This window comes from Somniosus microcephalus, chromosome 12, assembly GCF_052327205.1.
Source record: "Somniosus microcephalus isolate GS21.2 chromosome 12, FLI_Smic_1.0, whole genome shotgun sequence".
In the NCBI taxonomy this organism is placed as follows: domain Eukaryota; kingdom Metazoa; phylum Chordata; class Chondrichthyes; order Squaliformes; family Somniosidae; genus Somniosus; species Somniosus microcephalus.
This window is the reverse complement of record NC_140998.1, coordinates 22,248,119-22,274,629: the sequence shown is the minus strand read 5'-3', so window position 1 is coordinate 22,274,629 and position 26,511 is coordinate 22,248,119. Positions and strand designations below refer to the sequence as shown.

The 26,511-nt window shown below is 48.2% G+C and overlaps 1 protein-coding gene across 1 annotated transcript in view; it reads left to right on the top strand.

The window, feature by feature from the left end:
* Positions 1-26,511, top strand: part of nrxn3a (neurexin 3a) — a 2,455,668-nt gene that overhangs the window by 1,007,936 nt on the left and 1,421,221 nt on the right. Inside the window, exons 13-14 of the mRNA XM_086002654.1 lie at positions 3,954-4,144; positions 14,353-14,526. Coding sequence (XP_085858780.1) covers positions 3,954-4,144; positions 14,353-14,526 — 365 coding nt within the window. The remainder of the gene's footprint in view (positions 1-3,953; positions 4,145-14,352; positions 14,527-26,511) is intronic.

The window sequence follows — 26,511 nt, the reverse complement described above, 5'->3', positions numbered from 1 at the left end:
AAATACTTTCCCTGGGCCTGCCCTCTGGGTGATAATCCTCCACTCGTTGTCCCTCCTTATGGCCTCCATACCTTTCCCACCCTGACTCCTTCACCCTCTCCTACTTATTCAGGCTGAGCCAAACGCTGTGAAACTGTAATGTCTTGTTCAAGCTTGATCTGAGTTACAAACCGAAACTCCTTATCTGTGCCTTTGTTACCTCCAGACGCGCCTATTCCAATGCTCTCCTGGCCATACTCTCAACCACCCACCTTCCATAAACTTGAGCTCATTCAAAACTCCGCTGCCTGTGTCCTAACTCACACCGTTCACTCATCACCCCCTGTGCTCGTTGACCTACATCGGCTCCCAGTCTGGCAATGCCTCGATTTTAAAATTCTCATCCTTTTGTTCAAATCCCTCCATGGCCTCGCCCCTCCCTATCTCTGTAACCTTCTCCAGCCCTACGACCCTTCTAGATCCCTGCGCTCCTCCAATTCTGGCCTCTTGCACTTTCCTGATTTAAATCGCTCCACCATTGGCGGCCAGGCCTTCAGCTGCCTAGACCCTAAGTTCGTGAATCCCCTCCCTAAACCTCTCTACTCCTTTAAGCCTATCCTAATATCTGGTTCAGTGTCAAATAATGTAGGAAACGCAGCAGCCAATTTACACACAACAAGCTCCCACAAACAGCAATCTGATAATGACCAGTTAATCTGTTTTAGTGATGTATGATTGAGGGATAACTCCGCTGCTCTCCTTAGAAGAAATAGTGCCATAGGATCTTTCACATTCACCTGAGAGAGCAGACGGGGCCTCGTTTTAACGTTTCATCTGAAAGACAGCACCTACAACAGCGCAGAGCTCCCTCAGCACTGCACTGGAGTGTCAGCCTAGATTTTGTGCTCAAGTCTCTGGAGTGGGACTTGAACTCACGACCTTCTGACTCAGAGGTGAGAGTGCTGCCCACTGAGCCACGGTTCATCCCAATGACAGCATTGCTGAGATCAGAAACTTACCACGTCAGGAGTGGGGAGCTCCAGGTCTACTCTGGACACTTCAACAGTCGCTGCAGCCTAAGATGTGACCACCACCAACGTTTTTTTTTTACAAAATATTTACCTATATATATATTCCTGTGGAGCCAGGAGGAGCAGGACTGCCAATAATTGCACGCCCCCCGCCCCGCCCCGCCCCTGAGTAGGGTTACCAAGGACACTCAGGAAGCTCGACACCATCCAGGACAAAGCAGCCCGCTTGATTGGCACCCCATCCACCACCTTAAACATTCACTCCCTCCACCACCGGCGCACTGTGGCTGCAGTGTGTACCATCTACAAGATGCACTGCAGCAACTCGCCAAGGCTGCTTCGGCAGCACCTCCCAAACCCAAGACCTCTACCACCTAGAAGGACAAGGGCAGCAGGCGCATGGGAACACCACCACCTCCAAGTTCCCCTCCAAGTCACACACCATCCTGACTTAGAAGTATATCGCCGATCCTTCATCGTCGCTGGGTCAAAATCCTGGAACTCCCTCCCTGACAGCACTGTGGGAGTACCTTCCCCACACGGACTGCAGCGGTTCAAGAAGACGGCTCACCACCACCTTCTCGAGGGCAATTAGGGAATGGGCATTAAATGCTGGCCTTGCCAGCAACGCCCACATCCCATAAACGAATTTAAAAAAACATATTCCTGGCGGTTTCATCATATGACCTCCCCCATCCAACTGGCCCACCCAGTAAAACAGCCTTTCCCCCTTTATTCAATATCTTCTATAACTAATAAATGAAAGTGTTCAAAGAAATTGAACAAAAAAAGTATAATTTTTCGAATGCCCCTGTGACTTCTCTCCCTGGGTTTTGCTCCCAGCAGTGTCCTGGCGATTAATCTTCAATTCCTGGAGACTCCAGGGCAATCCCGGAGGGTTGGCAACCCTGCTCCTGAGGCGGCGGCCTGAATCTGGAATGCTGGCAATGGGCGAGCCGCCTTTGGAGGGCGACGGGCACGGGTAGCTCACCCTAGTTGCTGAAATGAGGGCCGAGGCCCAGTTTCAGGCGAGACGTGGAGACGTTCCGAGTTGGGCCTCTGGTTATGCGCCCGAAAACGGAGCCACCACCGACCTGTGCCCCACGGTCTCCTCGGGCCATCGCAGGATGATGTCCTCAAGCGGACCCCCCCCCCCCCCCCACCGTTAATTTTGCCGGGGGAATAAAAAGGGTCAGACTTAGCTCATCCTGTTGGCAGTGAAGACCCTTTGTGGGTCTCGTGAGCTGTCACTGGATTCGCCAACTCTACGGCTGGTCAGTGTCTCATGGAGAATAGGACCGGTGAAAATGTAAACAAGGGAGAGCGGCAGCCGGAAGCTGCAACATAAAACACCTTTATGTATATATACAGAACCTATCTGATGGCATATACATATATATATATATATACCAGCAGATAGTTTCAAGGCAAGAACCCAGTCAGTCAGCCGAGGGTCAAAAGTAGTTCAATTCACAACGCAGAAAAGACTCCTTAAACTTTGTATTTCCGTTGTCGCAACAACCTTTAAAGCAAATTTTATGTTTTAACTAATTACATTAGTTACACAGGCTAATTGCTTTTTTTAAAAAAAAGAAATAATTATCAGCAATCCAGCCCATTTTAAAACACATTTTAAAAAGAGCTTATTTTAACTAATTACATCAGAGAAACACGGGCTAATTGCCTTGTAAAAAAAAATAATAATTATCATCACGTGAATTAGCCTCGACTGAAGGTTGATATTGGAAATCTGGCTTCTCATGCTAAAGAGCGAGCTTGAACGATCGATTTGGTTTAATTACAAAAATCACAAGGATAGGTGGAGATGAGGGAGGCCATTGCACCCATTTCGCTCACTTCCTTCGGTCGCGCATCGCAGCTTCTAACTGCTTCTTGAATGATTCTAGGGTTTCTGCCTCCACTGGTCTGTCGCAGTATTAATCACTCTTTGTGTGACGTGATCCCGAACATCAGTTCTGACCTGTTACTTTGTAATTGTTTGTACCAGTGTCTCCTCACCCTAAACGTGAGGTTTAACTTGGAATACCGCTGCTGTTAACTTGTGCTGTTCCAGTTCGTATCTTGTATATCCTCATAAAGTCTCGTCCCATTCACCACCTTTCAAGAAGGCAGATTCCGAGTTTTCGTCTCCTTTCAAGCCACATGTGCCTAGATAACAACAGTGGCTACACTTTAAGTCAATGGCTGTAAAGGTGCTTTGGGACATCTCGAGGCTATAAATAGCAACGTACAAATCCTTTTTTTTTTAACCAATCCGCACTGTCAAAGCTCACACATGAACAAGGGCTACCTGTGCAAGGCATCAAAGGCTGAAAGCTGCCGATGAAACCTGTACCCCAATAAAGGGCGTCAACATTTTTGGGAGGGAAGGAAAGTCAAGAGTACGTTTTTTTAAGAAGAAAAAAACATTAAATAATAATCGAAAAACTGGTTAACATTTTCATTGCCAAAGTTGAATTAAAATTGACCAATGAGTCCGTGACAAACCCTCAAACAGCTTCTCATTCTTTTTTTAATTTTAATTTTACAAAGTGTATAGAGAAACAAAATACTGCAGATGCTGGAACGCTGAAATAAAAACAGAAAATGCTGGAAATACTCAGCAGGTCAGGCAGCATCTGTGGAGAGAGAAACAGAGTTAACGTTTCAGGTCGATGATGGAACTGAAACGTTAATTCTGTTTCTCTCTCCACAGATGCTGCCTGACCTGCTGAGTGTCTCCAGCATTTTCTGTTCTTATAGGAAGTGTATGTTTTTTAAAAAAGCAGCGTAATATTTTATTGCAATTCTAATTTTTAATCGCAGTTAATAATGTGCACGAATTCCTATTTTTAATTTTTGCTTGTTAATGTTCTTCGTTCTCCAGTCCTGTCTCCAGGAGTTTGTGTTTTTTTTACTCAATGGATCCTTGTCCTTCTGCAGATACATCCACTATGTGTTTGATCTGGGAAACGGGCCCAATGTTATCAAGGGGAACTCTGAAAAGGCCTTGAGTGACAACCAATGGCACAATGTGGTGATCACCAGGGACAACAGCAACACTCACACGTTGAAGGTGGATGCTAGATCTGTGACTCAGATTATCAATGGTGCCAAAAACCTCGACCTTAAAGGTAAGCTTCTTTCAGTTTGCCCTCTGATCCCAATTCAATCAGTTCGCCTGCAAGTTAAATTAAATGACACTGCCATTGTGATTTGGAGAGGATTGGACCTTACTGACGAACCCAAGGCTGTTGATGAGCCTCTGAGTCAGAAGGTTGTGGGTTCACGTCCCACTCCAGAGACTTGAGCACATAAATCTTGCCGGCTGACACTCCCAGTGCAGTACTGAGGGAGCGCTGCACTGTCGGGGGTGCCGTCTTTCGGATGAAATGTTAAACCAAGGCCCCGTCTGCTCTCTCAGGTGGACGTAAAAGATCCCATGGCACTATTTCGAAGAAGAGCAGGGGAGTTCTCCCCGGTGTCCTGGGCCAATATTTATCCCTCAATCAACGTCACTAAAAAACAGATGATCTGGTCGTTATCACACATTGCTATTTGTGGAAGCTTGCTGTGCGCAAATTGGCTGCTTCGTTTCCTACATTACAACAAGTGACTACGCTTCAAAAAAGTACTTTATTGGCTGTAAGGTGCTTTGGGGAGTCCCGAGGTTGAGAAAGGCGCTATATAAATGCAAGTCTTTCTTTCTTTCCTCACAGAGATTCCAGTTTCCACAATTGCTGCAGTCAATTTTTCGACCATCACTATTCACAATAATGGGGGAAAAAAATCCGGAATCCCCCAAGAACTGTGGGCATCAGGAAATGTGATCTCTTGGGTGGTGGTGTTCCCATCCGCCTGCTGCCCTTGTCCTTCTAGGTGGTAGAGGTCGCTGGTTTGGGAGGTGTCCCAGATTGGGGGACTTGGTAAATTCACTGTCTAGGGAGGAACTGTGCTCACCGGGTTAGCAAGTCCCAGGTTGGATCCTCAGGCTGTGGTGCGGTAGCTGACCTCTACTGGCGCATTGCATTCGACCATAGTGGTCCTGGTCAATGTTCCCTTTAAGCAGCGTGGCCTCCTGGCCATGCAGCTGTCTAGAGCGCCCACGCAGGCCGCTTACCGACTTTACAATAGGTGGGAGGAGGTTTGTATGGAGCATAAACACTGGCATAGACCTGTTGGGCCGAATGGCCTGTTTCTGTGCTGTAAATTAATTCTGCGTAATGTAATATGCACTGAACCAATTAGATATTCTCCGATGTTTTACATTTCCAATGTAGGTCAGGGCCTCTCTCTGCGATAATCGCCTCGCCACATGTCCCCTCTGCAAAAATATAATGAGCCCTTGGAAATGGCCATTTGCGCTATTCGCCGACAAATCACTTAAGGGGTTAAATATCCGTGGGTACAAGTGAGAATTTGAATTTGAATGGGCCGCGCAGCCCGTTAAAGGGGCCACACACCGGGGGAAAAAAAATTAAAGGGATCTTCGGTCCTGGTCAAAGTAGGTGGAATCAGTCAGATTTCACTGTCCAGTGGGCCCCTCTTGGATTGTCCACAGGTTCAGCACGGAACTAGATGTCCTCATTTCTGAAATTGTGCCTGCTGACTTTGGGTTAGTGCATGCAGGACGGGCATTTTGGTAAAATAGGTGTGGAGGCTGATGGCGCCAGTGGAACAGTGCACAAGCATGAATCAGCACCTTGAGGGTAAGAGAGAACCGGGGAAGGGGAAGGGTGAGATCGTGTGGTTTACTTGACGTGGGTGTAAAATTGTGATTGCTGACTGCAGCGAAACAAAAGAGATAGACAACAGCAACAACTGGCCCTTATATCTGGCCCTCGCTGTAAAAAAACTGTCGTAAGGGACAGTCAGCTTCAACTTGAACGAGTGGCCGCAGAGGGGTTGGAATTAGTTGCAATGGAGTGGAATTTACCCTGGATGGAAGCCTACGGGTGCTGTTGTCGAGGGGAAGCAAGTAGATGCGGAAGAGCAGTGGGCCATGGATGGATCCTTGGGGAACTGTGGAAGTGAGAAAGCAAGGGGAAAAAGGAGAAACCATTGCCTTGGCACAGTAGCGCATCCCCGATTTTAATCGCTCCACCATTGGTGGCCATGCCTTCAGCTGCCTAGGCCCTCAGCTCTGGAATTCCCTGCCTAAACCTCTCCGCCACTCTACCCTCTCTCTCCTCCTTTAAGACGCTCCTTAAAACCTACCTCTTTGACCAAGCTTTTGGTTATCTGTCCTAATATCTCCTCATGGAGAAAGTATTGGTTAACCGACAGAAAATAGAGAGTAGGGATAAACGGGTCATTTTCCGGTTGGCAGGCTGTAACTAGTGGGGTGCTGCAAGGATCAGTGCTTAGGGCTCAGCTATTTACAATCTGTATTAATGACTTAGATGAAGGGACCGAGTGCAATGTATCCAAGGTTTGTTGACGATACAAAGCTAGGTGTGAAAGTAAGCTGTGAGGAGGACACAAAGAGCCTGCAAATGGATATAGACAGGTTAAGTGAGTGGGCAATAAGGTGGTAGATTGAGTATAATGTGAGGAAATCTGAAGTTATTCACTTTGTACAAAGAATAGAAAAACAGAATTTTTTTAAATGATGAGAAACTATTAAATGTTGGTGTTCAGAGAGATTTAGGTGTCCCTGTACAGGAAACACAGAAAGTTAGCATGCAGGTACAGCAAGCAATTAGAAAGGCAAATGGCATGTTGGCCTTTATTGCAAGGGGGTTGGGGTACATGAGTAAGGAAGTCTTGCTACAATTGTACAGGACTTTGGTGAGACCACATCTGGAGTACTGTGCACAGTTTTGGTCTCCTTATCCGAGGAAGGAGATGCATGTCTTAGAGGTGGTGCAACGAAGGTTCACTAGATTGATCCCTGGGATGAAAAGGTTGTCCTATGAGGAGAGATTGAGTAGATTGGGCCTATACTCTGGAGTTTAGAAGAATGAGGGGTGATCTCATTGAAACATATAAGATTCCGAGGGGGATTGATAGGGTAGATGCTGAGAGGCTGTTTCCCCTGGCTGGAGAGCTTAGAGCTGGGGGGCAGAGTCTCAGGATAAGGGGTCGGCCATTTAAGACTGAGATGAGGAGGAATTTCTTCACTCAGAGGGTGGTGAATCTTTGGAATTCTCTACTCCAGAGGGCTGGGGATGCTCAGTCGTTGAGTATATTCAAGGCTGAGAGCGATAGATTTTTGGAGTTGAGGTCAAAGATCAGCCATGGGATCAAAGGGCTATATAGCCTACTCCTGCTCCTAACTCTTAGGTTCTTATGTGGCTCGGTGTCAAATTTTTTTGACAACGCTCTTGTGAAGCACCTTGGGATGGTTTACTGTGTTACGGCGCTATATAAATGCAAGTTGTTATTGTTGTTGGTATAGTGGTAGCATTCCCACCCCTCAGCTGGAAGGTTATGGGTTCGAGGCCCGCTCCAGACAGCAGGACACCAGAGCTCTGGTCTCCGGATGCCGTGCTGACATCCAGCGGAGCACTCCAGGAGTGGAGTGGCGACCTGCCGGATCTTGCCAGTACAGCTGGTAGGGGGTCAGGCTAATGACCTGTCCACGTAAAAAGGGACAATTCCAGAAACAACCCAGACCATGATCTGCCGGAGTGTGAAGCGGTAGAAGAAATGAGTTGCCTCACCTGCTGTGAGGCATGGAAGAGAAGAAGCAGAAGATGATAAATGTAGTTTAGCGGCCGAGGTAAGATTAAGTATCATTTCCAAAATGAATAAAACATTTGGTTAGAGGGATATGGGGGCAGGATGGGAATTAGAGTGGGAGGAGGATAAACACTGGCGTAGATCAGTTGGGCCGAATGGCCTGTTTCTGTGCTGTAGATTCTGTGTAATTCTAAGACATGTGCTGGCTGTGTTTGGCCATCTTCCAGTGCAGAGCTCGATGTTCTTTCTGAAACTGGAAGCCTTCAGTTGCATGTCAGCGTCAGGTTTTCTTGGGCACCGTTTTAAGCCATGTGGTTCATCTCCTGGATTTGGCCCACAAGATTGCATTGGCAACATGCCAACCCCCTGTTAATTATTGTTTCCGCCACGGCTTGGCCAGGCCTGCTGCCCTTGCCCTCAGCACCGAGCGACCTTCTACCCATTCTCTCCATACTTTGGTTCTGCCCTGCTCCCTGGCCTGCCTTCTGCCATTGGAACTACCCTTAGCCAAACTTGCTGCCCTCACCCTCAGCACCAGCCTACCTTCTACCCACTCTGCTCCTGCCTTGGGCCCATTCCCACTGAACCCACTCTGCTCCTGCCTTGGGCCCATTCCCACTGAACCCACTCTGCTCCTGCCTTGGGCCCATTCCCACTGAACCCACTCTGCTCCTGCCTTGGCCCATTCCCACTGAACCCACTCTGCTCTTGCCTTGGCCCATTCCCATTGCACCCACTCTGCTCCTGCCTTGGACCCATTCCCACTGAACCCACTCTGCTCCTGCCTTGGGCCCATTCCCACTGAACCCACTCTGCTCCTGCCTTGGACCATTCCCACTGAACCCACTCTGCTCCTGCCTTGGCCCATTCCCATTGCACCCACTCTGCTCCTGCCTTGGCCCATTCCCACTGAACCCACTCTGCTCCTGCCTTGGCCCATTCCCACTGAACCCACTCTGCTCCTGCCTTGGACCATTCCCACTGAACCCACTCTGCTCCTGCCTTGGGCCCATTCCCACTGAACCCACTCTGCTCCTGCCTTGGGCCCATTCCCACTGAACCCACTCTGCTCCTGCCTTGGCCCATTCCCACTGAACCCACTCTGCTCCTGCCTTGGCCCATTCCCACTGAACCCACTCTGCTCCTGCCTTGGACCATTCCCACTGAACCCACTCTGCTCCTGCCTTGGGCCCATTCCCACTGAACCCACTCTGCTCCTGCCTTGGACCATTCCCACTGAACCCACTCTGCTCCTGCCTTGGCCCATTCCCATTGCACCCACTCTGCTCCTGCCTTGGGCCCATTCCCACTGAACCCACTCTGCTCCTGCCTTGGCCCATTCCCACTGAACCCACTCTGCTCCTGCCTTGGGCCCATTCCCACTGAACCCACTCTGCTCCTGCCTTGGCCCATTCCCACTGAACCCACTCTGCTCCTGCCTTGGCCCATTCCCATTGCACCCACTCTGCTCCTGCCTTGGGCCCATTCCCACTGAACCCACTCTGCTCCTGCCTTGGCCCATTCCCACTGAACCCACTCTGCTCCTGCCTTGGCCCATTCCCATTGCACCCACTCTGCTCCTGCCTTGGACCATTCCCATTGCACCCACTCTGCTCCTGCCTTGGGCCCATTCCCACTGAACCCACTCTGCTCCTGCCTTGGCCCATTCCCACTGAACCCACTCTGCTCCTGCCTTGGGCCCATTCCCACTGAACCCACTCTGCTCCTGCCTTGGCCCATTCCCACTGAACCCACTCTGCTCCTGCCTTGGGCCTATTCCCATTGCACCCACTCTGCTCCTGCCTTGGGCCTATTCCCATTGCACCCACTCTGCTCATGCCTTGGACCCATTCCCACTAAACTTGCCACCCTCCTGGCTTCACTGCCAGGCCTGTGATTCTCCTGGTCCTGTCACTGGCCTTGCTGCTAAGCCAGGAGTGCAGTAGGGTCCAGCTGGAGACTGGTGGCATCAGTTTTAAGTGGGCGAAGAAAGTGGCTTAATTTTGGGACTGGCACATCAGCTGATTTCCCGAATGCCGCTTCTCACTTTAATTAGAGAGAGGGATACAGAACTAATGACAGTGGAAGTTGAACAGAGAGACAGTTACAGGCAGAGAGAGAGGGAGCATTTTCATTTTTCTCCATGAGCACGCCACTGGTGGACAACCAGTTGATAGAAGTATCTGCGTCATTGCTGGTGTGACACTGACATGTACAAACAGGGCATGACTTTGGCAGCTGGCGACCTAAGATTCTTCATCAGACCATGTCGGAGGACCAGCAATGCTTATCCTGCTAGTTCCTCTGGTTTTTCGTCTCCCCCAGGAGATTACATGGCTGCAGAGGTGGGTAGGAGATGGGGGGAGGGAGGGTAGAAGTGTTTAGTCATGGTGGTCCAGACATAATGGTATGTGGCAGGTTTGGATCAGTTGGTCTTTTTCAGCCCGTCAGTTTCGTACGTTTGTCTAAGTGTGTATTGAGTCCCTTCTAGATAGTTAATGATAATGTCATCTTCCATTTTGTAATATTGAGAAACCATGGTGAAGTGCCTGGGCTCATAATGCAGGACCCAACCGAGGTTTAGAACATAAGAACATAAGAATTAGGAGCAGGAGTCGGCCCCTCGAGCCTGCTCCGCCATTCAATAAGATCATGGCTGATCTGCGACCTCAACTCCATTTTCCTGCCCGATCCCCATATCCCTTGATTCCTCTTGAGTCCAAAAATCTATTGATCACAGCCTTGAATATACTCAACGATTCAGCATCGGTAGCACTTTGGGGCAGAGAATTCCAAAGATTCACAAACCTCGGAGTAAATAAATTCCTCCTCACCCCAGTCTTAAATGACCGACCCCTTATCCTGAGACTATGCCCCCTAGTTCTAGACTCTCCAGCCAGGGGAAACAACCTCTCAGCATCTACCCTGTCACTCCCCTCTCAGAAACTTGCATGTTTCAATGAGATCACCTCTCATTCTTCTAAACTCCCGAGAGTATAGGCCCATTCTACACAATCTATCCTCATAGGACAGCTCTCTCATCCCAGGAATGTCTCTTTAGAAGAGATACAGACACGGTAAAAGCAGAACTCGTGAATAGTGATGGCAAGCTTGAGTTTTAAAAGGGGATTTAAAAAATAATTCTGTCTGTTCATTAATGACCTCGTCAGGATGGGCCTTAGTGATCCTGCAGTGAGATATTTATGCATCTATCAGGCAATTAACCATCCTGGGCTCTCCTGTAATTCAGTTTCCCTGCTGTGCTAATCTGAAAGCCTTGGCATTCATTCTGAGCGTATTCATTTGCAATGAAAAGCATTCAAATTGAATGTATGAAATGATATTAAGCATCGTTTCTATTTGTGAATAGCAAATTTTCAGAAATAATACCTAAATACGACGTTTCTGCAAAAGCTGTGTTTGTTGAGACGGGGGGGGGGGGGATTTTAACCCCACCCCCGTCAGGACTGGGGGAAAAGAGGCTCGGTGGGGAGGGGGCGTTAAATTGCTGAACCCGGCCACAACTCGCCGTGAAGGCGCCTACTTCCGAATTAACCGGGGCGGGTTTGGGGTCGGATGAGTAACCCGCTCGGGACAGGCGGGTCAGTGATTGTAATATTGAAATGAGGCTGCGTGCTTCAGATTTTGTCTGCGGTTTTGAATTAATGCCTCCAACACGGGGTTTCCCCGATCCCGTGATCTAATGGTAAGCATGCAAGTGCAGCAGACGGTTAAGAAGGCAAATGGTATGTTGTCCTTCGTAGCAAGAGGCTTTGAGTACAGGAACAAGGATGTCTTTCTACAGTTGTACAGGGCCTTGGTGAGACCACACCTTGAGTATTGTGTGCAGTTTTGGTCGCCTTATCTGAGGAAGGATGTTCTTGCCATGGAGGGAGTGCAGCGAAGATTCACCAGGCTGATACCCGGGATGGCAGGAATGACGTATGAGGAGAGATTGGGTCGATTAGGCGTGTATTCGCTAGAGTTTAGAAGAATGAGAGGGGATCTCATTGAAACTTATACAATTCTAACAGGACTAGACAGACTAGAAGCAGGAAGGATGTTCCCGATGGCGGGGGTGTCCAGAACCAGGGGTCACAGTCTAAAGATAAGGGGTAAGCCATTTAGGACAGAGATGAGGAGGAATTTCTTCACCCAGAGAGTGGTGAACCTGTGGAATTCTCTACCACAGAAGGCAGTTGAAGCCAATTCATTAAATATATTCAAGAAGGAGTTAGATATATTTCTTAAGGCTAAGGGGATCAAGTGATATGGGGAGAAAGCAGGGACAGGGTACTGAATTTGGATGATCAGCCATGATCTCATTAAATGGCAGAGCAGACTTGAGAGGCCGAATGGCCTATTCCTGCTCCTATCTTCTATGTTTCTATGTTTCTACTGCTCCCCCGCGATCCGAACTCCCCCCCGCAATCTGATCTCCCCCCATCCTGTGACCCTACCCCCCACGATCATTCCGCACCCCCCCCTCAATCACACTCTAACCCCAGCGGTGCCTCCCTCCACGATCTCCCCCCCCCACCCCCCACCCACCCACAACGCGATCCCTCCCCACGCGATCTCCGGTTTGGGGTAAGTGGGATGTTCCTGTAGGAAGAGAGAGAGAGTGTGCCCGCTAACTTGGGCAATGGAAAGCCTACCTGTGTGGATTTCTCACCAATTCTTTCAGAGACTCAAGTTTGCGAATGCCAGGCACTGATCAAAAAAAAATACTAATCCACCAAGACAGAAAATCATAGAGCAGAGGTATCTTCACTGTGTCATGCTGTAGTTATCTGCCTGTGCTTCACTAGAGATACGAAGGCGATATCCTCCCAGAAATTAGAAACACAAAAGCACAGTTAAAAATCTGACACAGATAATCAAATCAAAGTATTTCAGGTTTGTGGGGAAGCCCAGCCAATTAAGCAAGCAAGTTAGTTAAACAAACAAGATAGTGGTTAAACAAATGCAGTTGTTTCCCTGTTCAGTTGCTGACAGACTGGACCAGTAGGAATGAATCAACTCCACAGATTCCAATGAATGGTATGCTGGGTTCCCCTGATAGCCTGGTAAATTTATTGTGGTGTGTAAAAGTAGGCTGCATATAGTAACACCTCTGTTCCCGGCCAGACTGGCAATGATTGGGTAATTCCCCCATCAATCACGCCTGGAGACCGCACTGCTGTAAGTGACTGGGATTGATTTTACGCACAAAAATGGTATTCTGTAACTATCCTCCACTCACTGCATTTTGCTGGAGAAGTAATCCTGCTTTTATCGGGAGAGGTTGCTGCAGTTTTGGTCATGAGTTCTGTTTGCTGTAGTTCATAGAGACTCTTCTTAACTAGACTCTGTAGACTGTTTGCTGTGGTGCACTTTTTAAATAGACTCTGTTTGTTAAGTAAATAGATGGTTTGCCGTAAAATAGACTGTTTGCTGCGAGTCCTGCCGTAAGTCCCGCCCCGCCTCCAACTCATTGACTGGCACGGTGGTGTCAGTACTCACTTTGGCTCAATTCCTGGTCTGTGCTGAGTTAGCTCACCTCAGCAAAAGGTAATGTCACCATGGGTCTCAGTGCCCTGGGGCGAGGGAGGTAAAATAATCCAACACACTTGTGATTTATTATCCAGTGACTCCTGCTGGAAAGTGCAAGCGTGTGTTCTTCGCCTGCCTTCTATGGTGGAATTGCCTACCAGCGCTCTCGTTCTAGGCCCACGCACGAAGAGTGGGAACATGGGCGTGGCATTGGGGCAGCGCAGACACGAGTTGAGTGGTATCTCAGCATGAGCTGGTGCCTTCAGACGGGGAACTGATAGAAAATTGGCCAAAAAGAAACTGGAAAAACAAGGCATGCTAATAAGTGGGATGCCCAGCAGGTACTCCAGGCAAAATAAAATGATACACATTGGCCCGTCATTTCTAAATTAGAAAAAAATCTACGAACTTACCTGAGGGCTCCCGAGGTGCGGACACTTCCGATGCTGGGCCACTCCACAGTTGAAATGTGCAGGGCCCACGTATCCCAGGGGGCACATGCAGTTCGCAAGCGCCCCTGGGATCACGTGGGCCAGGCCAGCCAATAGGAGAAGGGAATCTCCCTTCATATTTTTGACAGCTAGACCCGTCAAATGTATGAATGGAGATCACCCTAAAAAGACACTAAAACATTAAATAATTATTTTTTTAATCACATTTTAAAAAATGAATTAATTTTTTGAAAAAATAATTAAAGTTTTTTACGGGGCTAAAAATAAACTTAACTTTTTTAAAAGTATTTAAAAATTATAAATGAGTGAAATTTTCTTTTTTGAAACTTTATTACGCTTTTTTACGCTTGCTTTTACCAGGCGTAAGATTTCTAAGGGTTTTCAGCGGGCAGAGGTTCTGCAGAAAGCAGAACTCTCCCCCCGCAGAGGCCCTTCTCCAGGGCAGGCGTCCGATCTGTCTAATGCATTCTTGGCACTTTGCATGCCTGAAACCGGCATTTCCGATGTCCCTACGGGTGGGTACACAGCCCGGACACACCTGTAGGCATCGGAAAATACGGGCCATATTTACTTTATTGAGTTATGTGCTTTGGAACACAGGGATTACTGCATTGCAGCAGAGTTTTCAGCTTTACACACTGTTCTTTTTTTTATTGTCTTTGTCTCACCAGGTGTCCTCTACATTGCTGGGCTGGCCCAAGGCATGTACAGCAATCTGCCCAAACTTGTGGCCTCCAGAGATGGATTTCAGGGTTGCTTGGCATCTGTGGACCTCAATGGAAGGCTGCCGGACCTGATTCACGATGCTTTACATCGGAGTGGGCAAATTGAGCGTGGATGTGAAGGTACACCCTTTAGCAACTCTAGTTCAGGCTCCCTCATCAGCTCGAACAGTAGCTCAAACCCACACCTACACATCCTTCCATCTGAGAAACTTTCCATTTTGCTAACCGTCATCACGATGTCCTCCATTGTAATCATTTGTTCGCCACTGGACCTGTCCGTTTGACCAGTTAAGTCGCCGCTGCCGTACCAATGCCAAACTTGTAAATCTAATCGACTTTTCTTGTATGTAACAACAGACGTGAGAGGGCTCTTTTATTTTTGGACTTACATTTTGTACGTTGTAAATAAGTAAATATATTATTTGTCAAAAAAGCAAACCCTGCCTTTCTTGACGTTATTTCTTCAAGAAACATTTATTTTGCTTCCCTCACTCAAGATATGTTGTGTTTGCATGACAATGGCACATCGTAAGCTTAATTGGAATCCATCAACAAGAAATGAAATGATTTAGAAGTACGCAGATGGGTTTCTGCAATTGCCGAGTGGGTTAAAAAATTACAACTGGGAAGAGCAGGGCGGGGGGGGGTGGTGTGGGGACTAATTGGACAGCTCTTTCAAAGAGCCGGCACAGGCACGAAGGGCCGAATGGCCTCCTCCTGTGCTGTATCATTCTACTATTCTCTGTCACAGGACCATACAGACCAGAAGTCCCCAGGTTTGATTTCCAACCTGTGCCAAGTTAGCTCATTTTGGGGTGTTTACTACTGGCTTCATCATCCCTCCAGGCTGGGGCTTGAGATGGGAAAACTTAGCCATCGGGATTACTGCTCCTGATCATCATCCAGTGATTCCGGTGCTTTATTTGTTTTTATTCATTCTAGGGATGTGGGCGTCGCTGGCAAGGCCAGTATTTATTGTCCATCCCTAATTGCCCTTGAGAAGGTGGTGGTGACCCGCCTTCTTGAACCGCTGCAGTCCGTGCGGTGAAGGTACTCCCACAGCGCTGTTTGGGAGGGCGTTCCAGGACTTTGACCCAGCGACGATGAAGGAACAGCCGATATATTTCCAAGTCAGGATGGTGTGTGACTTGGAGGGGAAACTCGGAGGTGGTGGTGTTCCCATGCGCCTGACGCCCTTGTCCCTCTCGGTGGTAGAGGCCGCGGGTTTGGGAGGGAGGCCGCGGGTTTGGAAGGTGCTGCCGGGAAGTGCGCCTGTGCGGATTCCAAGTGAGGACCAGTTTGGCTGCGGTGGTCTCCGGGGTCAAATGGTCTGCTGACACTCATGACCTGGGCTGACCTGGATATAAATGGCCGGTTGGGTGAGGTAATAGATGTCTGCTGGCGCCTGTAAACCTGTTTCTCAACATGAGTCATAGCCTTTGGTGCGGAGGAGGGTGGCGGCGGGGAGAAGGAGAAGGTTGGGAATACCAACGTATAAAAATTGTAATTTTTATGGAACCATCTCGAGAATCATATGGAGGTAAAATTGCTCCACTTTTTATTCCAAGTTCAACTGTTTTTGTTTTTTAATCAAACCAGTTCATTTAATTTTAATTTCTTCATTTCTTTCCTCGCTTCCCTTCCCCACGAAAGGTTTGAGCAAGGCTGGAGACATTTGGCGTGGTTGGTTTGAAGTAGAAGTTAGCCTCCTCCTTCATAAAAGCAATTTCCCTGTACATCCCTGATTCCAACATTGGATAACAAGAAGAGATAAATATAGTCATTTTTATTATTTTCTTTATTGCATTGTGCAGCTGCCATCTGATCTCATCTGTGCAAGTTTTAAGGAAAATAAAAAAGAGAAGGAATAATTTATTGGTTACATCGGGGGGGGGGCGGGGGGGGAAAGCCAGTGCATTTTCATAATGACATTGCAGTCTATTTTTGTACATGGCCACAGCCTTTCCTAAGATGTCTTAATTCACATGCGAAGCGACCCGAGATAATTTATTAACATTTTATTATAACGCAGCAGTATAAGTATCACTAACATGTTTTTTTTACAGCTTATTCAGAGCTGTTCAGTAACTGCACGAGTCAATTTTGATGTGAGATGATCAATATTCTGCCTCTGAATTATGGAGTTTCACATAATATTTTAATATTTGATACAATTATTTGAAATTTGCAAGAGTTGCAACTTTTTTTTTGTTTTCTACTTCTTGCATTCGACTTTGAATGGAATGCATAATGATGCTCGAATAAATTTGCACTGTGTGTCAGCTGCAACCTCATCATTAGATCAGACATGTCAGCCAGCAATTGCATCTAAGTGAAAGTGGAATAGGTTCTCGACTGGTCAAAGGCATCTGAAAGTCAAGTGTACGTAATACATCTAGTATTTTTTTATTATTTGTTTATGGGATGTGGGCATCGCTGGCAAGGCCAGCATTTATTGCCCATCCCTAATTGCCCTTCAGAAAGTGGTGGTGAGCCACCTTCTTGAACTGCTGCAGTCCGTGTGGTGAAGGTGCTCCCACAGTGCTGTTAGGGAGGGAGTTCCAGGATTTTGACCCAGCGACGATGAAGGAACAGCGATATGCTTCTAAGTCAGGATGGTGTGTGACTTGGAGGGGAACTTGGAGGTGGTGGTGTTCTCATGCGCCTGCTGCCCTTGTCCTTCTAGGTGGTAGAGGTCGTGGGTTTGGGAGGTGCTGCCGAAGGAGCCTTGGCGAGTTGCTGCAGTGCCTCTTGTAGATGGTACACACTACAGCCACGGTGCGCCGGTGGTGGAGGGAGTGAATGTTTAAGGTGGTGAATGGGGTGCCAATCAAGCGGGCTGCTTTGTCCTGGATGGTGTCGAGCTTCTTGAGTATTGTTGGAGCTGCACTCATCCAGGCAAGTGGAAAGTATTCCAACACACACCTGACTTGTACCTGGTAGATGATAGTATCAAAAGATTGTATTTCAGAATAAGTGTATCTGTATTTTATTCCATCACATGGTTTTTAAAGATTGTAGGGCTGCGACTGGCTGAACGGCCAGACATTGGCATCTAGATTCAGAGCCAACCGTCGGGCTCATTTGAGGATCCCCCGAAGTGACACTCGGATACAAAACAAAGTGTCAACTGTTCGCCCCTTTGATTGAAGGCAATAGAGCATTTACCAGTGTCGGTTAGCTGCAGGTAGCCATGTACGGGTCCAGGATAGACGCAACCCGTGGGGTGGGGGGGCGGGCCCTCTGGCTCTGCCCGCCTCCCTTCCGCAGCCTCGTCCCGGCCCGTGTGGCCCTGGAGAGGGAGTACGCGGTGTTCCCCCCCCCCCCCCCCCACCCAAGCATGCTTGAGGCCTTCCGTGACCGGTGGGCACCAAAGGGACTGGAGGGCATTGTGGAGAGAGACGGGTGATGATCAATGTTCCCCATAAACCGTGCTTTGTTCTGCGCGGCCTGTTTCTTTTAGTGCGCGGTCCCTTTAAATTTCTATCATGCGCGGTATTTACAGTGGAAAAGCCGGTGAGCGGCCTGAGCAGGACCTTTCAGGTTACACCTGGAGTATTGTGTAGAGTTTGGTCTCCTTACCTAAGGAAGGACATACTTGCCATAGAGGGAGTGCAACGAAGGTTCACCAGACTGGTTCCTGGGATGGGGGGATTGTCCTATGAGGAGAGATTGAGTAGACTGGGCCTATATTCTCTAGAGTTTACAAGAATGAGAGGTGATCTCATTGAAACATACAAAATTGTTACAGGGCTTGACAGGGTAGATGCAGGGAGGATGTTTCCCCTGGCTGGGGAGTCTAGAACCAGGGGTCATAGTCTCAGAATAAGGGGTCGGCCATTTAGGACTGAGATGAGGAGAAATTTCTTCACTCAGAGGGTTGTGAATCTTTGGAATTCTCTACCCCAGAGGGCTGTGGAGGCTCAGTCATTGAGTATATTCAAGACTGAGATCGATAGATTTTTGAATATTAAGGGAATCAAGGGATATGTGGATAGTGCAGGGAAGTGGAGTTGAGGTAGAAGATCAGCCATGATCTTATTGAATGGCGGAGCAGGCTCAAAGGGCCAAATGGCTGACTCCTGCTCCTATTTCTTATGTACTTACCACGCGGCCGCACCATAGTAGGGACATTGGTGATAATATTCTTACTTAATTTGATAAGTTTCCTTTTTTTTATGGTTTAGTTCTTTATGAGATGTGCCCCTGTAAAATGGGGGCAGTTTTGTTAGGCTTGTTGTTCAATGACACTAGGGCAACCCAAGGATGATACCAGAACTGCGAGGGTATACCTATCAGGAAAGGATGAACAGGCTGGATCTCTTTTCACTTCAAAAAAGAAGGCTGAGGGGTGACCGAATAGAGGTCCATAAAATTATGAAAGGGTTTGATAGAGTAGACACAGAGAGAGTGTTTCCGCTTGTGGGGAAGAGCAAAACTCGTGGCCTTCAATACAAGATAGTCACCAAGAAATCCAATAGGGAATTCAGAAGAAACTTCTTTACCCAGAGAGTGGTGAGAATGTGGAACTCGCTACCACAGGGAGTGGTTGAGGCGAATAGTATAGATGTATTTAAGGGGAGGCTGGACAAACATATGGGCGAGAAGGGAATGGAGGGTTTTGCCGATAGAGTTAGATGAGGAAAGACGGGAGGAGGCTCGAGTGGAGCATAAACGCTGGCATGGACCGGTTGGGCCGAATGTCCTGTTTTTGTGCCGTATATCCAATGAAATCCTAGATAAGCTTCCCACAAAGATCTCGCAATCTCTGTGGCGAGAAGTTCGGCTTTTCCGACGTGCGGCTGAAATCAACGTAGTTTAGTGGGAATCCATAGCGCAAGCTGCTGTGATGTCAACAAGCTGTCTAAGCAGCCAATCACAGTGAAGAATTCTCACAGACAGGGAACCAAGAAATAGAAAGCACTAATAATCACTTTTTTAAAAATTTACAGTGAGCGAAATAAGGATTTAGTACAAAATAACAACAGAAAATGCTGGAAAAACTCAGCAGGTCAGGCAACATCCGTGGAGAGAAATTTGAGTTGACGTTTCGGGTCGGACCCTTCTTCAAAACTGGAAAGAAAAGAAACTAGATCGGAGGCAGGGCTGCGATCGGACAAAAGAATAAAAGAAACAAAAGAAGTAAAAGAGATTAGAAGCTAGACGAGATGGTAATAGGCTGGGATTAGGTGTAAAGTGTACTGGCAGGGCAAAAGATAGCTGCCAGGTGTGAGAGAGAAACAAAAGGAAACGGGGGGGGGGGGGAAAGGAGTGGAACAATTACAAGAAAAAATGAAATGGGGGCCGAGCTTATGATCTGAAATTGTTGAACTCGATATTGAGTCCGGAAGTCTGCAGAGTGCCTAATCGGAAGATGAGGTGCTGTTCCTCGAGTTTACGTTGAGCTTCTGTGGAACAATACAAGAGGCCGAGGATGGTGAGGTCCAAGTGGGAATGGGGCGGTGAATTAAAATGACAGGCGACCGGAAGCTCGGGGTCACCCTTACGGACTGAACGGAGGTGTTCCGCAAAGCGGTCACCCAATCTGCGTTTGGTCTCCCCAATGTAGAGGAGACCGCATCGTGAGCAGTGAATACAGTATACTAGATTGCGAGAAGTACAAGTAAATCACTGTTTCACCTGGAAGGGGTGTTTGGGGCCCTGGACAGTGGGAAGGGGGGAGGTATAGGGGCAGGTGTTACATCTCCTCCGCTTGCACGGGAAGGTGCCAGGCGAAGGGGAAGGGCTGTTTGGGGTGATAGAGGAGTGGACTAGGGTGTCTCGGAGGGAGCGGTCCCTGCGGAATGCTGAAAGGGGAGGGGATTTAGTACATATACATTGAATTGCTCATGAACAAACTTTAAAAAAAGTTATTTATTTTATAATCTAATAATTTTTAACTTAATGGAGGAATTTGACATTCCACCAATATAAAATGAGTTTTTCAGGGCCAGAATGGTTGTTTATCAGTAGTTATTACTCAAATCGCTGTTAAAACGCTGTAACTATTTGTAACACCAAAAGTTCTGATTGGTCCCCTTGGAGGGCAAGACCAGATTTCTGATTGGTCCCCTTGGAAGACAAGACACACCCAGCAGTTTGTCTGGAATGTGTAATTAGATCCTGCCTGCCTGAGTAATCAAGTACTTCTCAATGTGTAATTTGATCCATTCATTGTGACAGCCGGCTCCAGAGCTCAACAGTGCGGTTAGGAGCGCTCACGTTGCCGAGTTCAGATAGGAAGGGGTGAGGCCATGGAGGGATTTTAACATGAGGATGAGAATTTTAAAATCAAGGCATTGGTGGGCAATGTTCCCCCGATCCAAAAGCAAAATACTGCGGATGCTGGAAATCTGAAATAAAAACAGAAAATGCTGGGAATACTCAGCGGGTCAGGCAGCATCTGTAGAGAGAGAAACAGAGTTAACGTTTTGGGTCAATGAAATATCATGAACAAACTTTCAATATTTAAAAAAATTAATTTTTAACTTAATGGAGAAATTTGATATTCTACCGATATAAAATTTAGTTTTTCGGGGCATTGAAACATAGAAAAATAGGAGCAGGAGTAGGCCATTTGGCCCTTCAAGCCTGCTCCGCCATTCAATATGATCATGGCTGATCCTCTATCTCAATACCATATTCCCGCTGTCTCCCCATACCTCTTGATGCCTTTTATAGAAGCATAGAAAGGTTGACCTGAAACGTTAACTCTGTTTCTCTCTCCACAGATGCTGCCTGACCTGTTGAGTATTTCCAGCTTTTTCTGTTTTTAGTTTAGTGTTCCCCCTATTTTTTTTTGGGGGTCCCTTTAACGGGCTGCACAGGATCCCCAGATGGCTGCGCAGCTTAGCGAGCACAGGGGGTGATGGGTGATTGGGACTTGCTGCGTGTTAGCATACGTGCAGCAGAGTTTTGGATGAGCTCACGTTCATTGAGGGTGGAAGATGTGAGGCCGACCAGGAGAACATTAGAATAGTCGAGTATGTAATGTTATGCATGTTGTAGGATGAACACAGAATGCGCTCTCTTTTTAAAATTCATTTATTTATTGCCCATCCCTAGTTGCACTTGAGAGGGTGGTAGTGAGGTGCCTTCTTGAGTCGTGATGGCCTGGGGGACGGGGGGAGGAGCAGGAGAGCGTGGTGCATTTCGGGGTAGAAGAACGTGATCCAGACCTAACAGAGGGCAGGAGAATGTGATCTATCTTCCAGTCTGGATCACGTTCTTACTCTCATTCCTCCCCTCCTTTAGACCTGGAACATGTTCTCCCCCACCCCCCCCACCACTGTTTACACTGTGCTCCCCTCAACTTCCTGACCTTTTCTCCCCCCTCTCCGAGCTCCTCTCTCTCCAGTCCCCTCTCTCTCCAATCCCCATCTCTCCCACATCGATCTCAGCTCTCTCCTCCCCGATCACCCCTCACTATCGCCCACCCCAATCTCCCTCCTCCTCTGATCTCCACTCCCTCCCCCTCTGATCTCCTCTCTCTCTCTCCCCCTCCACTCTCTCTTCCCCCTCCAATCTCTCTCCCCCCTCCAATCTCTCTCCCCCCTCCAATCTCTCTCCCCCCTCCAATCTCTCCCCCTCCGATCTCTCTCCCCCCTCCAATCTCTCCCCCTCCGATCTCTCTCCCCCCTCCAATCTCTCTCTGCCTCTCCGATCTCTCTCCCCCCTCCAATCTCTCCCCCTCCGATCTCTCTCCCCCCTCCAATCTCTCTCCCTCCAATCTCTCTCCCCCTCCAATCTCTCTCCCCCCTCCAATCTCTCTCCCCCTCCAATCTCTCTCCCCCCTCCGATCTCTTTCTCCTCCCTCCGATCTCTCTCTCTCCCCCTCCGATCTCTCTCTCCCCCTCCGATCTCTTTCTCCCCCCTCCAATCTCTCTCCCCCCTCCGATCTCTTTCTCCTCCCTCCGATCTCTCTCTCTACCCCTCCGATCTCTCTCTCCCCCCTCTAATCTCGCTCTCTCCCCCTCCGATCTCTTTCTCCCCCCTCCAATCTCTTTCTCCCCCCCTCTGATCTCTTTCTCCCCCCCTCCGATCTCTTTCTCCTCCACTCCGATCTCTTTCTCCCCCCTCCAATCTCTCTCTCTCTCCCTCTGATCTCTTTCTCCCCCCTCCGATCTCTTTCTCCTCCCTCCAATCTCTCTCTCCCCTCTGATCTCTTTCTCCCCCCTCTGATCTCTTTCTCCCCCTCCGATCTCTTTCTCCCCCCTCCAATCTCTCTCTCCCTCTCCGATCTCCTCTCTCTCCCCATTCGATCCTCTTTCTCTCCCCCCACCCCCCCTCCGCCACCAACGGATCCCCTGACCTTCTCTGCATGGAGCCGAGGCGGTGCAGGCCGCAACTGCGGTGCCATTGGGCACTGTGCACGCATGGTTCCAGCATACCGAGCGCATACACAGAAGGCCACAAAGGTGTTCGTGCAAATAATCACAGCGCTGTTAAAAACCCAGTTACACTTCATTTGAGTGGGTCTAACTTTTCATGGGCTTTCTAACAGCGATATTTGTTTGGAAAAGGGGGAGGATTCATCAGATCCATGATTTCACCGATTGCCAGCTCTGGCGGGGGCGGAGTGGGGGGCTGTGGGGGTGAAGTCCACAGCGTAGCCTGTGCAGGAGCAGTGAATGACAGACCGCAACTTCAGGATTTCCACGTGTGCTAAATCCTGAAATTGCGGTCAGTTTCAAAGGTGAAATGACGGCGAAGGCTGCCAGCTCGCTGTCATTAGGACCGCAAGTTCTGGGCCAATGTCACTGACATGAATCAGTCATTCATGAAAGAAAGACTTATGAAATAATACTGAGCAGCCTGCGGGTGGTGCTGTCCAGGGAGAGTAAAATACTCGGGCATGGGCCCAGCTTGCGCAGGACATTCTTAACAGGAACTAGTGAAGGACACAACTAGACCTCCATGTTGTAAAACAGTTGATTAAAGCTTTGTTTAACGCTTAGACCAAGTGCCTAGTAGTTTTCTTACATCAGTCACCACTTTGCATCCCCCTTCAACCAGGAGGGGATGCGAGTGAGTTGTTGTCTAATGTGAATGTACAATCTCCTTTCCACATGATGAGTTGTGTACAGTGAAAGTTGTGCTTTCAGAGGGGACGAAGGAGTTCCGCTTGTTTCTCACAACATTAGTATGGAAGTGCAGTTTAATTCATAGTTCTAAAGTAGGATTAGGGAGCAATGAAAACCATGTTGGAAACATGCTTTTAACATTAGTTCTTCCTTGATGAGTAAGATTGTTTTTAAATATATGCTCACCATGAAAATTTTCATGATGGTAAAATACACATTTCAATTGAATTGTTTCAGCTGGAAAGTTTTGAGCCATCTTCTTGGCCTCACTATATGTTAATAGAGAATAAGTTTTGATCAGGGCAATGATATAGACCTAATTCACTGACTCGCTATGTAATATCACAACGTCCCTGACATGAATCAGTCATTCATGAAAGAAAGACTTATGAAATAATACTGAGTGGCCTACAGGTGGCGCTGTCCAGGGAGAGTATAAATACTCGGGCACGGGCCCAGCTTGCGCAGGACATTCTTAACAGGAACTAGTGAAGGACACAACTAGAGCTCCATGTTGTAAAACAGTTGATTAAAGCTTTGTTTAATGCTTAGACCAAGTGCCTAGTAGTTTTCTTACGTCAGTCCCGCTCTCTTGACAGCAAACTTGACATTGTAGGGCGTGTTTTCCAGTCTCTGTGCGGAAGGGGCAAGGTCAGTGTAGCTAGCTGAACGCCCACTGCATGACTCCCAGGCTCGATGCCGAGCGCACGACCCGGAGGATCAGGGAACAGATATGGAAGATGGCACATCTTGAGGAAGCTGCCAAGGAAGACAACATTAAGAAGCAGCTGAGTGCACAGGACATCACAAAGATTATGGGCCCATTTAGCATTGCTGGCTGTCGTGCTGAAAGCCTGTGCACTGGAGCTAACTGCTCCTCTAGCCCAGCTGTTCCACTACAGCTATGACCCTGGCATCCAACCAACGACGTGGGAGATTGCCCATGTACGTCGTATCGCAAAAAGAAGGATGAATCTGAGCTGGACAATCAGCCTCCTCCCAATCATTGGTAAAGTGATGGACAGAGACATTAATAGTGCCATCAAGCAACACCTATTCACCAGTAACCTGCTCAGCCAAGCTCAGTTTGGGTTCTGCCAGAGTTAACCTCCAGTGCCTGGAGTCACACCTGAAACAAAGGACGATGGTTGTGATTGTTGGACAATCATCGCAGCCCCAGAACATCGCTGCAAGAATTCCTCATGGAAGCATCTTTGCCCCAAACATCTTCAACTGCATCATCAGTGACTTTCCCTCTCTCATAAGGTCAGGAGTTTGCTGAAGATTTCCTAGTGTTCAGCTCCATTCACAACTCCTCTGGCAATGAAACATGCTGTGCCAGTTCATAGCAGGAGCAAGGAACATCCAGACGTGGCCTGACAAGTGGCAGGTCACATTCCCACCGCAGAAGTGACAGACGATGACCACCTTGAAGACTATCTCGAAGAGTAAGCTCAAGTGTCTCGCTCTGACTTTCAATTGTGCCGCCATCATCGAGTCCTCTACCACCAGCACCCTGGTGGTCACTATTGACCAGAAGCTTAACTGGACCAGCTACAAGAACAGGGCAGATGCTGGTACTTTGCAATGAGGTCCTGCCCCCTCAAAGCCTCCCCACCATCTACATGGCTCACGTCATAAAATACCAAATCCAAATACTCACCTGGATGAGTGCACTCAAGAAGCTCAACACCATTGAGGACAGAGCAGTTTGCTTGATCAGTGGCCCTGCCACTGGACGTAGGACCCTCGCGCTCCATCACCAGCACACTGTGGTCGCAGTATGTATTGCCTACAAGCAATTCATCAATTTTGACAGCACCTCCCTCCTCTGTGACCTCTAAGTCACACACCACCCTGACTTGGGCATAGTCTGACATTTCTGCAGTGTTGCTGAGTTAATGGCCTGGATTTCTCTACCTGACACCGTTGTGAGAGCACCATCACCACGAGGACTGCAGCAGGGGGAGCAGGGACTAATTGAATGGCTCTTTCAAAGAGCCGACACAGGCACGATGGGCCGAATGGCCTCCTGTGCTGTATCATTCTATCATTCTAAGATTACGTCCGGAAAATAAAACAGTTCTGCAGTGCGAGTGATCTTTGCACAGGTGCAGTGGGCCAAATGGCCTCCTTCTGTGCTGTAAGATGCTAGTTTGGTGCCCTGCATCGCTCTCACCTAACCTTTGCAAGCACCTGAACAGCTGTGGACATCCTGGAGGATGCAGCTAGTGAGCTTAAGGAGTTAACACTGGGTGAGTCACAGAGCACAAGCGAGGAGTAGCAGTAACTGATGGTGGTAGGGAAGGAGCAGTGGCCTTCTGGTCACCATTACTTTGGGAAGTACAGCACTGTGTTGACATTGTTCAGCCATATAATGCTACGGTTTCTAGTCTGGAGCAAAGGAGATGTAGTAGCTGGGTATGTTGACTGAAGTCACTGGTTTCATACATCCGAGAGCAGCATATTAACTGATAGTGCACATGATCTCTATACTAGACTGTAAGGAAGTGGATACAAAGAAGTTGAGCGCACTGGTAGCCTTACTGCCACTGACCATGCTGTCTCTCTGGTGCAGTTTGGGCTGTCGGTGCCCTTGCCACAGAACCACTTCCCTGTCTTCGTTGCCAGATAGTGTGCCGCCAGGACCAGCCGATAATGCTTGGTGGTTTTAATGGTGGGTGCTGCAAATCTGTCTCCGGTGGCTACATACCTCCCTGCCATGCCTTCTGGCATCTAGTACCTCTTAAAGCATGAAATACATCGAATTATATCGAATTTTACAGCACAGAAACAGGCCATTCGGCCCAACAGGCCAGTGGCAGTATTTATGCTCCATACAAGCCTCCTCCCACCTTATTTCATCTAACCCTATCAACATGTATTTCTATTCCTTTCTCCCTCGTGTACTCATCTAGCTTCCCCTGGAATTCCCACAGCATGAAGGGAACAGCGACTTGCCAAATACCAAGGGGTCATAATCTTAAAATTAGAGCGAGGCCGTTCAGGGGTGATGTCAGGA